The sequence below is a fragment of the Meleagris gallopavo genome, chromosome 4 (assembly GCF_905368555.1).
Source record: "Meleagris gallopavo chromosome 4, MGAL_WU_HG_1.1, whole genome shotgun sequence".
In the NCBI taxonomy this organism is placed as follows: Eukaryota; Metazoa; Chordata; class Aves; order Galliformes; family Phasianidae; genus Meleagris; species Meleagris gallopavo.
The window spans coordinates 3765247-3777343 of NC_139407.1; the positions used below are offsets into that span (position 1 = coordinate 3765247).

General features: G+C 39.2%; 1 protein-coding gene across 2 annotated transcripts in view; it reads right to left on the bottom strand.

The window, feature by feature from the left end:
• Nucleotides 1-12097, bottom strand: part of MARCHF1 (membrane associated ring-CH-type finger 1) — a 312318-nt gene that overhangs the window by 29272 nt on the left and 270949 nt on the right. The window contains exons 6-7 of one of the 2 annotated variants that reach the window (XM_031553002.2): nucleotides 7481-7560; nucleotides 6463-7200 (exon numbers count right to left, since the gene is read on the bottom strand). In XM_031553002.2, coding sequence (XP_031408862.1) covers nucleotides 6463-7200; nucleotides 7481-7560 — 818 coding nt within the window. The remainder of the gene's footprint in view (nucleotides 1-6462; nucleotides 7201-7480; nucleotides 7561-12097) is intronic. The other variant, XM_031553004.2, reaches the window with a different exon arrangement.

Here is a 12097-nt window from a genome sequence, read left to right on the forward strand (position 1 = left end):
AGTTATCTTCACCTGTCTTTCACTAATCCACTTTACACTTTAGTAATTAAGAAAATAGGCCAATTTCTGTGCTGCTGTAGAAAATGCATATATTTTTGCAGGAATCTTACGTGCAGTATGGAAATTATTTGGCAAGCACTCCTCTACAGCATTATCTACACAGCTGATTTCCGTAGACTATTGTCAAAGAGGGCTGATGAAGGATAAGAATCTATCAGCACGTCCCTGCTAGAGCTTCAAGCTATGTAAGAATGGCATAACTGGCAGCTGGAAAAGAGTTTGCAGCAATTTTGCATCAGCAGAACTCCTTCAGTGGATTCTGTATCAGAGAATTAAGAAGCCATCCAAGCAGCTAATAAAGTGTTCGAGGATTTTTGGCCATTGCATATAGACAAAGGGTTTTGCTACAGCAAGGAAGCACAGGGAGCTTTACTAAACTTTCTCAAAAATGTGTCTATTCTAAAAAATATTGTTTTGGGTGAGAAAAGACTGAAAAATCAGTCAAAATGTTTCCCATCACAGGCAAGCATGGCTGGACTGACAACGATTATGCAATGACAGACTGTTACCTGGTTTGGTGAGTACATCTCACAGCAATACCTAACTGTCACTGAAGACAGCTTAGTCAGGGGGAAGCAAGATAGCTGTAGGGCCAAGTGGATCCCTGGCTTTGATCAGAGCTGTGCAGATGATTCACCAGCATGAATTACCACGTGCCCTTAGACTATCTTCTTTGGACCAAAAGGAACAAACTCCACAGGTTTGCAAAAGGTTCCCCAGAACTGCTTATTACTACTTGATAAATACAAAAACCCAATCTGTTCTCCTGTCCAAGAAAAAGAATGCTCTCCCTTTCCCCCAGCTTATATAGTGCCTATGGTGCTTTTAGATAGTTTGAACCTGATGCTGCAAAGGAAATACTTTATGAACAACTCACAGAAAATGAGTAAATTATTCGTTATTAAAGAAACTGGAAAAATATCAAACTCTGCTCCTGCATAGTTTATCACTAAAAAAAAAAATAAAATCACTAAATATGTTCACCTATCAACCTACTAACTACAGCATGCCATGTTTCTCCTGCTTTTATTTTGCAGACTGGGTTGTTGGTTTTTTTCTTTTCTTTTTTTTTTTTTTTTTTTTTTTTGTTTTGTTTGTTTTTTTTTAGTTCCTGATTTCATTTCCATTTTTTTCACTATTAAATCTTACAGTGATCGAAATGTAAACCGGTCTTCTTCTTCATTTAAACACAGTCTGAATGAAGCACATTAATTCTGCATACCAAATGCAATCAATTTGTATACCTCTTCCCTGTCACTCCTGCCCTTCCATTATATTATACAGTCAGCTGCCTTTATCTGACTAGAGAAAAACACGTTTTCAAAATGTTACACCACACCAGTGTAATTTCATAACAGTTTAGGCAAAGCTTTCTCTTGATTTCTGTAAGCTTTCTCTTGATTTCTGCAAACGTGATCAAAATTTGCAAGAGACCCAAGAGCAAATCACATTAGCAAAAGTACACTACATCATTTCTTTTGTCAGCATTTCTTGTCCTTCCATTTATCTTCCATTATAGGTGATAAACAGGATATCTAACCATCCAAAGTTACAAGCAATCTCTGCCTCAGATGCACTGTCAATACAATTCAACATACATGTCAGACAAGATTTACTGCACTGATACAAGGCAAAGAAACTAAGGACTGCATCCTATGAAAGGATTTAGATTTCTTTCTACTCACCTATTTAAAGTTAAATAACAAAATTACCCACGGAACACTTACAATCTTTAAGTACTTACTAATAGGACCCTTCAAACCTCCTCTCATCCAAACTTTCTGGCAGGAAATTGTGTGGTTTCATTAACTAAATGTTAGATAAAGAAAATAACAGGTTTTGAGAGAAAGAAGCAGAAATAGGACTCACTTCTTCCTCCATATGTAACCCTAACCACAACAAAAACATGCTTGCCTTCTTTCAGATAATCTTGTATTGTACTGAACCACAAAGAGCTTCCAAAAGATACTGCATAACCAGATGGCTAAACAGGTGACAGATGGGGCTCTGAACCATCAGGCAGAGATGAAAACTAACCAGGATTTGATACTGCTTCAGAGGTTGATGAACTACCACTATCTAGATGAGGAGATTCCTATCGAAACGTCACTTGTAACAAGAAACAGGAAAGGAAACAGCAACAGTAATTCTTATGAGGAGCCAACAGGTGTGAAAATATTCAGAGATTTGGCTCATAATAGGGAATGTAGCAACTTATGAACGTAGGAAAGATGGGTTAAGCAGCCCCTTCAGCCAAGTACTACGAGCTGGTAGTTCAGCATCCTCCAGTTCCTGGTGATTCGGGAGGACCCTGGATGGTGTTTCACGTCTATACATTTGGCACTGCAGTTTAATTCACTGGATCCAACTTCAGTTTCACTATAAATATTTGAAATGAGTGTGCAATTTCAGTGGTAGTATTTGAGTCTACTTATCTTTCTCTGTTTACCTTTATCTTCTTTCCTCAAGGCCAATCTCTGAAGACTTGTTCCTTCCCAAAAGGCTTCTTGTCTGTTGAGTTTGAGAGCACTGTACCATACAAGTAATGGAGGATTTAAAGGTTTTTAATGCAGTATACTACTTTTTCAGGTTCTGCTGAATAATATTATGAAAAAAAGTGTTAAAAGACTTGATTTCACAGAGATAAACTACTCAGTCATACGGCCTCCTGTGTAGTGCAATGCATACCATTTCTTCCTATCTAGGACTGCGTTAACCCATAGAAATATCCACTCCTATAACTATTGTTTAATTCATGTCCTAGAACTTAAAGATGATTTTCAAAAGCAATACTTAAAGTAGATCCTGCAGATTTCATTATCCAACTTCATTAATCCACTTACTACTTCTGGCAATTCTTTTCTTATATGCTCTGCTGCGCTATTTACTCCTCTAACGAGGGCATTACTCTACCTGACTACATATAGAGTCATTATGGAGTTCAAAGTAATCAGCATTCTACTTCTAGTATGCTTTTTTTTTTTTTTTAAGTGAGGAATTCCATCTTATCTAAATGTGTGTGGTTTCTTACAGCTAATTATAGTTTAGTGTTATTGCTGACATGACTGCATCAGTGCTACAGAAAGATATTACACTGAAAACATAAGTCAAATAAAGTAACTTTCAATTCTTCCAACATAAATAAGAAATATACCATATAATTAACTCAGAGTTGATACATAAAGCACTGTTAGTGTGTTATCAACTAATTCTTTTTCTTTGCTTAGTAGTCCTATCTGAAAAGTCCTATCTAAATCCTCACAATCCATTCACTTTATCAAGTCCCACACACAGCTTCTTCCTTCTGGGAAATAACCCTCCTGCAAACCAGAGAAAGATACTTCTGAGGCTTCTCCTTAAGCCACACAGCAAACTGCATACACAAGGAGAATCTCAGAAACAGGGCAGATTAGGAAAGGCAGAAAGTAGTAGAAAACCTACTCCGTGAATCTCATAAATAAATAGATAGATAGGTGCTATAGCAACTCAATTGACAGAACTTATGTAGTTGTCTGTAATCACAGAGGCAGAAACCATCCTTCTCATGGACTCAAGAAGAAAGAAATAGGTTCAGGGAAGAGGTTGCAAAGAATTATTGTCATTAATGTCAATGTTTCATCATTTTGGAAACAGAGAAAGAAGAAAGAACAATACAGAAGGGGAAATGGCTCTTGAAGTGACCAAGAGGCTTGAGTCCAGCTGAAGTATATATTGCGCCATGGCACTACACTTCTGTCTTCCTGTCACATTCCCACAAATGCAGCTAAATGCAAATAGAGGAAACTGCTTATACTCTTTCCTGCATGTATAAATGTATTCCCACTGCCAGTAATGGATGAGGAAGTAAAGCAAAACATTTGAAGAAAAAACAACTGGCACCAGGATAGGCTTAAAAATCCTCTGTATCTTCACACACTCACCCCATCTAGGTGAGAGGCATCCCTGTCAGCCAGTTTTGTCACATCAGTTACAAGACGGGAATATCTTTGATGAAAACCTTCAGAAACACTTCAAGAAAATAAAATTTCCACATCACAACCAGCTACGTTAATTCCAGTCTTGGAATAATTGTAACAAAAAAGCCTTTTATATTTCTCATGCAGAAAAAATAATTATTGTACATACGCACATCTCTATTGAAATGATTTTTTTCCTTTGTTTCAGAAGCAGGGAGATTGTGAATCTGAAGAAAAGAAATGCCACAGATGAGTTAAGCAAGTGCATGGGCCTGACCTGAAAAACAGAAACTACAGCAATAAAAACACGTCTTTCTTTTTCTTCCTATTAAGATAACTTAGCAGCTATGAAAAGTAAACATGCTACCGATTCTGTCATGTTCTTCCTCAATGTATTTTCATCTCTACAACACAACAGGCAGTGACAGCAAATAATAAATCATTACCCCTGACAATGAAGAAAAGAGCAATTATGACTCTTGACAAATTTTGCACCACAGGTCACGTTATCCCCTGTGTTGGGTTTAACTCCAGTTGTCCAGAGAGCACCTCGACTGACAGCAAGCACAGGAACATGTCCCCATCAAAAGTTTTCACTCTTCCTCTACTAACCAAGAGCCTAGCTGGAAAGTTTGCAAGCACACCTCAAAATTTCATCCCTATTGCAAAAAAGTGCTTGAATAATTATAATGAAATTGAATGAGTTGAGAAGACTGATACAAACTCTGAAGTTCACTTTCCATCTGAAAGCAAAGTCTAAGTTTGGAAGCTTAGGTGGCAGAACTGATCTACACATGACAAAGTTAGAAAGCTGTGACCTTAGTTTTAGTGTTGTAGGCAAGCCTGTAGAAAGATCCGCACTAAAAAAAAATATTTCATTTGTTGAATATTTCTATTACTAATGACTAAGTGATCCTATTACATATGTACTGTACCTACGACACTGGATGACAGAATCATATCTTCAATACTTGCTCGCTTGGTGGTTCAGAAACTTAAGACAACTCTGCAGTTGTTGAAGTAGTTATCTCTGCACATTTCTGCATCACTCCAGGCAGACTTATTTCAAGTGCTTCAAAAATCTATAACATAGTTACAGAAATACAAAGACACAGCAGTGGTGGGAAGGTGAAGAGGTCCCAAGCCCATGGCGTGGTACAACTGTGCAAGCTCATGTACAGACACAGCTGGACTTCACTCAGAACACTCTTAAATTACCGTAGGAGACAACAGTCAGACAACTGAAAGGCCTATTCTTACTTGGTAAGTGTAGCAGGGAGTACAGAACTAGCTGTATGAGTAAGGGCTTCTATCTCTTGCTACGAAAAAGCACAATGCCTGCCTGTTGTCTGGTTTTCTTTTCAACACTAGGATCTTTGAAATGTGTTACTAGGTTGAAGTACGCCCTGAAACTGCATGCCATGGTATATGAACATCCTCATTCTGACTGCTTACATATTCATGCAAATTTCTTCACAGCAAAGAAAATAAGACATTTCTGGTTACCACATCAACAAACTAAGCCTCATCCTCTCTGTAGAGGAGAGTCAATGCAAGCATGCAAGTTTTAAAAGAGAACACAATCTTGTTTCAATTCTGTCGAACTTATGGGACAGCACATTTTCATTTACCATCTGACTGCGTAACTCACATCCACCTAGTTTTGTAATCCAAATGCAGATATTAGCTCAGAAGTGGGCAGCTTGCCTTTGTTTCCAGGGAAAGCACACACCTTCTGATTGCATGTTTCACCCCAAAGGATATGAAACTGTCAGATACCAATTCTTCTCTAAAAAGAACTATTGGTGTTGCTTTTTCTTTCTCAAAGCTTATTCTAACACTTACTCTGCCCAAACATCCTTTGTGTCATTCCAGTCTTTGCGATGGCTACTGAACTGAGAGCCTCTACATGTTCACAGTGCAGAGGTGTTGAGCAGTCCAACATACTGCACATCTTAGCCCTGACTGTTTTGCAGGCAGCATCCATCAGATTGTTGTGGTAATGGCACTGAGTCAAGACCAGAAATTTGTTCCACATAAGTCAATGAAAAATGACACGGAACAAAGTTGGATTCAAATCAATCATCTCAGAGTGAAAAACTCTATATCCCATTGCACTGAGCTACCTGGCACCTTCCTCATTCTCTGGCTGGAGATGTAAAAGTAATACACTGTCAGAGCACACAATGTGTCCATCCTCCTGAGGTAAAACCTAGCGCATGAAAACATTTGGTCCCCTTGCAGAATTATTGTTTTTTTTAATAAGGGAAGTATACCTTCAGACTGATACCTGCTAACTTCTCTGTAGCAGAGGTTTTGTCTTACTTCCTACAGCCTGTCTAGCAGTTTATGACAGAGAAACAATGACAGAAGGCAATCAACAGAAGATCCACGGTGGTAAGAAATTCCTTCTACAAACGTAAAATCTTTCTTATCAAGGACTAACCTGCATACTTCTAAATCATCAGACCAGTCATCATACAACACTGGAGGCTTCTGACCAGTGTCAGTCACTGTGGGCCCTGCCCCAAAAGGTGCTCCATTGTCTGGGGCAGCCAGAGCATCACTGCCAGAGCCTGCCTCCGCAAAGCAGTCCTTGATGTCTTTATTGTGTCCGAGGCACGAAGATGCAGGTTGCCCATCTCTGCAATAGCTTTTCCCTTTACTTTTTCCACATTTTCGTGAGGAAATCCTCGCTTCCTGAGATGATGCTGAAGACTGTGATTCCTTAAACCTTGGAATCCTTCTTCTGCGATGATTTAAAGCAGGATTCTCAGGGTCAGATATGTCCTGCTTCTTTTTCCCCGTTGTCTCCAGAGTGACAAGTTCAACAGCATTCGAGGACCCATCCTGGTTACTGCATGATCCCTTATTCCTTCTCCCTCTCCTGGACATTCTGGCTTTTTCCCTTGCTCTCCTCCTAGCCTGAGCCCACTGACTCTCATCTGAGGACGATGATGAATCAGATGCATTCCAGCTGGATTTTGCAGCCTCGGGATGTAATTTGCAGTCTTTCCCCTTTCCTTGCTTTTCTGCATGCTCACCATTGTCTCCAGTCTCTCTTTTCCGCCTAAACCTTCTTTTCACTTGTTTCTTACCAGACTCCCTATTAGAAGGGGTCAGCACCATGACTGGGGTTGCATGTTCAAGCTCATCTTCTGACAAATCATGCAAAGTAGTAGATCTAGACAAAGCGGTAAGCAAAGGAAAGGGATGGAAATGGTATGGATGGGTGGAAAGAGAGAGAGAAATCAGAAAAAAAAGGATGAAAAGGAGAACGTGAATTGTGGTATGAAACTGAAAAGCCAAAACAGAAACAAAACAGATCAAAAGAAAAAAACTAAAGTCCATGAAATTATGAACAGTGTTATGCAGAAGCAAGAACTACATATACTACATATTACTTAACAAAGGCAATAACAAACGAATATCAGTCTGATTTGACACATTTTCTCAGCACATACCTACAAATGTCCTGAGTGGAAGGGCAGACAGACAATCGTGACTGACTCCTGGGAGCTGTTCCTGTTGTAGGGCTGCTTGCCTGTTGAAATAAGTTAGACAGTTTGGAATCTTTGTCCATGAAATACATTGCAGATATTTTACTGCTCTGCCACATGATTACAAAATTAAAGTAACTGCTGCTGCTGCTGCTGCTGTTCATAGCGTACTGCTGAACAAATGCAAGTTAAAAAATACAGGAAGCCTGACCAAAAGCAAAACCTATTTGTGGAACTAAATATGACTGAAGTGTTTCAGCTGTCATTTGCTCATGACTACTTCTTGTCACTGTTTGAGGAAGCAGCTTTCAACATCTGAGATTTCAATTTGGTTTCTATCTACCGTAAATGTCTGATGGGAAGGGATGTTGTTTTTATTTCAGGCAGTCAACTCATGGAATCACAACAATTCCCTTCAAAGCAAAATAAAGGGCATTTACATTATGCTGAGTGATGAAGAACACAAAGTAAACCTATACTGAGCAGACTGATGAAACATCAAGAAAATTAAAATATGTTCTAAAAGGTTTTTAAGGCAATTGCATCTTCAAGAAGAGCTGAAAAATCTCAAACTGATGAGCCTGGAAAGACCAATGTGAGGGCTGCAACTCTACAGAAGTGATCACATTTGCAAACAGCAGGGGAGGGAGAGAGCACGTTTAGTATATAACATTTTGCTCCTAAGATTGTTGCTACACATTGCAAACTCTGTTGCTCAATACTTCTGCTGAAAACTTATTTTGAGGGAGTTAAGAGAAAACCCTTTCAATCTGTCTCACATTTTTTCGGCAGCACGGCTACATGGAATCCAAGTTCTAATCCAAAGCTTTGTGATTCTTCACTCACCTGCTCCAGTATTGTGAGGAAATGTATAGCATTCTTAAGGCTATACCATTCCTGTAATTCATAAGGACGTTACCTTTCTGTATGGAACTCTGTGCCACTGTGAGTGCCACTACCAAGTGGAGACAAAATAATGCTCTCATCAGGATACCATCAGAGACTTGACAGAAGTGCTTTTGCATTCAAATAATCTAGCTTGAAGAATTCAGGCACTCCTATTTACCTCGTGATGTGCTACCACAAGACCAAAGGAGGTATGAAAATGAAACTAACATGAGAAATCAAATTGATAAAGCATTCAGGCACAATTTTCAAAAGGTATTTCAATGCTTTGGACCACCAGGCAATGGAGGAACACTAGAATATCTGCAGAACAAGTATCAATGAGAAAAAAAAAAATGTTCATACATCAAATCTCCTTTTCTACAAAAGCAAAGTATCATTACATGTTCCCTGAAGGGATATGATTACATACACTATGAATAATTGGTTCATAGTTGGGTATGTAATCATTTTCCCCTTTAGTCTCTGTGACCTGTTGGACTCTGTTTTAAGTGATTAAGCATACCTTAAGCTGTTTGCACAGCTACTTAAAGAGGAAAGATGACACCAGAGCTCCCTCGTTGGACTACATGCTGATACAGTTTGAAGAAATGCCCCTCCAGATAAACAGCAGGAGAAAGACAGCTGAACAAATCCAGCCCGTCGAGGGTGGAGTACTGAATTCATCCCTACTTCCTCTTTTTTGGGTTGTTATTTTATTTTTTTTCTCTGCAGCTGCAGGACTTTATCAGCACTTCTCCCTGGATCTATGTTACATACAGTTCAGGCTTGATCTTCAGCAGTGATCAGGTTATGCCCACACCACCGAGGCAAGATTTACCCTTTGAATGGATACAGAGAACATCAAAACAGCACAATAACTGCACTGTAGTTCTGCACAAGTTCATGAACGTTCCAGCAGCTATTAAGGCAGGAAGTCAGCCTGGCAATTCTTAAGAGGGTTGAATTCAAGCCAAGAATTAAAACAAATTGTTTGAAAAGCTTTTACACTTATTATTTGGGGCTGGAGACAGGTGGAAATTTAATTATTTTATGATAAAAATTACATTAGCAGCTTAATTGCTTAAATCTTACGTTTCGCTCTCGGCTGCACAGAGGTCTGGACAGTTTCAGCCCTGCTCAGTCACATTTACTTTCTAGTTCCCCTGCACTGGCATCATTATGTTTTGTTCAGAGCACGGTTTCTTTTCTTCTAAAACAATTTTCAACACATTCCTGAAAAACGAATGCTTTTTGCTTGTTCAATCCCTACTGGAGCAAACCTGACATCTGAGCAGGCAGACGGGTTATGTGTTGATTGGATACTCAAAAACAAAGCAAGAGAACTCCAACGTGCCAAGTTACGTGTGAGATAACTCAGGTTCTCAGACCTGAACGCTCTGTTCAACAGGCTTCTACAACTTTTAAATACAAGTGTTGGTTTTATCTACTTTACAATAGCTTCTAATGGTAAGATGAGCTATGGAGTGATTTCCAAAACTGAGAATGTGTTTGTGATACTCATTTTCTGATATATACTTAGAATAACAGTAGACCCTTTGTGCCTCGCAGGCACTGGGGGGGTCTTATTTTACAAATAATTCCAGATTTCTCTCTCTAAACTAAACAGAAGTGGAAGGACCACATGAATGTAATCACACTTAAGTTGTTTTGAATAACACGTGAATTTCAGCTCAGCTGGAAGACCATTCCAGAACTTTACCCCAAATCTCTTTGCACTTCCACTCCACCCACATTCTGACAGCATGACCTGCACTGACACAGCAAAGCACTGCACACATCATTAACTTGCTGCTACCTTGGACTGCCTGATACACCGTGCTGCCACAAAAAGCAGCACTGAACAAGTTCATCACCCCCACTCATAATATACACTTTGTTTTTTTAATCATCTTTAGTGCTAGTCTCAGTAACAAAATACAAAATTCCATATATGGCATCAAGTTTATTTAACAGGTGTATTGGTCAAACCATGATCATTTGTATACATTCTGCTCATGTGTATTCATCCTGATAATGAGCTCTTATGGGAATGTATATAGAACAGATGATGGAAACAGTCTCAGGCACGCAGATCTTACTGCCAGAATTGCTATCACACTGCTATATGACTACTTAGCACAGTGAATATTTTCAGTTACTGCATTCATTGAATAGAGGGATCAGATTGATGCAGTGGACTCCAATTCCACTTGGCAGGCTGAACAATGAATTCTTTTAAAAACAGCATTCCTTGAGCTGATGTCTATTTCAGACAGCAATACTGTGCAGCTCATCAGAATGGCAAAACTAAACTAGCACTGTACCAATTTTATCATAAGCAAATTATACCAGCAACATAATTAAGGGTGATAATTCAAAATAAACTTGTCTGACAATCCTATAAGCAAGGCATCTCATCTCTCTATGACATCCACACAAGAAAGATACCTGAAGGATAACACCAACTCCAGCTGGTTGGGTTTGGCAATTCAAAAATATTGGTAGTAGAGATTCCCAGTCACCACCTTCTGCTGTGTTGGCCAGTCGAGATGCATCAAGGATATGCAATCCAATTAATAAACATGACATGGAGCTTATTCATAATTATTTTTGATATGTTCAACAGAAGTTGGTCATATGTTTTTCAAACACAGTATTGGTAAGATGTGGCATTTTCAAGGCAAGCAAGATAATCATTTTGTCACACAATGGGAATCGAATGTCACCCTCGTGTCTCTGCGTTAAAGGATTGCAGCAAAGACAGAAAAGAGGGGGACAGAATGATGTGCAAATGACAAAAAGGGAAGAATTTAAAACCCACGTTGCCTTGTAATGGATGTTCAGAATCTGACAGAAGTTCCCAGTTAATAACAGACAATGAGAGTCCTCACTGACCAACTACTGCTCAGCACTGCATGCTGAGCCAAGTCCAGAGCAGGGATCGTATCCTTCTTTAAGAGCAAAGGGCTCTATTTGCAACTAACAGAAGAGCTCAGTAAAGACACGTTTCACAAGTGCAAAGCATTCATATCCGAACGGAGTTAGGCTTTAAAATAACAATCCAGCTGACATCAAATGGCCTCGCAGATACCCCCCGAAAGGTTAACGAATCTTCTAATGCCTCTGTTCTGAATAAGGAAGGCCAGAGGCATTTCAAAAAGCTGCTCAGCCTTCAGCTTGGGTAGAAAGTCACAGAAAATTGGCGGAGGCAGGGCAGGCAGGGAATATGACTAATGCTTTTATGCTCACACTAAGTGTGCTTTATGGCAGCAATGCATCACAGAATCCTCCAGATCCCACCTGCTAATACAGTTAAAAAGCTGAAGCTTTATCCTATTAAAATAATGGTACCCCAAGGAACAGATACCTTAGAAGATTATATCAGTTTGCACAGCAATAAGGCTCAGCAGGAGATCCAGTCTGCATATTTACACTTGAAAAATCCTACTTGGTAAACAGTGTAGCTTTTTATAGAACACATGAGTCTTCATAAACTTCTGTAAGTTTATGAACTTTTACAAGTTTATAAGACAATAAGGAATTTCTCAGGTCTAAAAAGATCAAAAACACGGTCGGAATAACTCAGGCTCAAATCCTAACCTACAACCAGGTGTATCCTATAACACGTCTTCCGAGATTCCATTTCCATTTGGAATTGAAACTTATGCTCTTTTTTTTTTCCTCCCTTTGCTA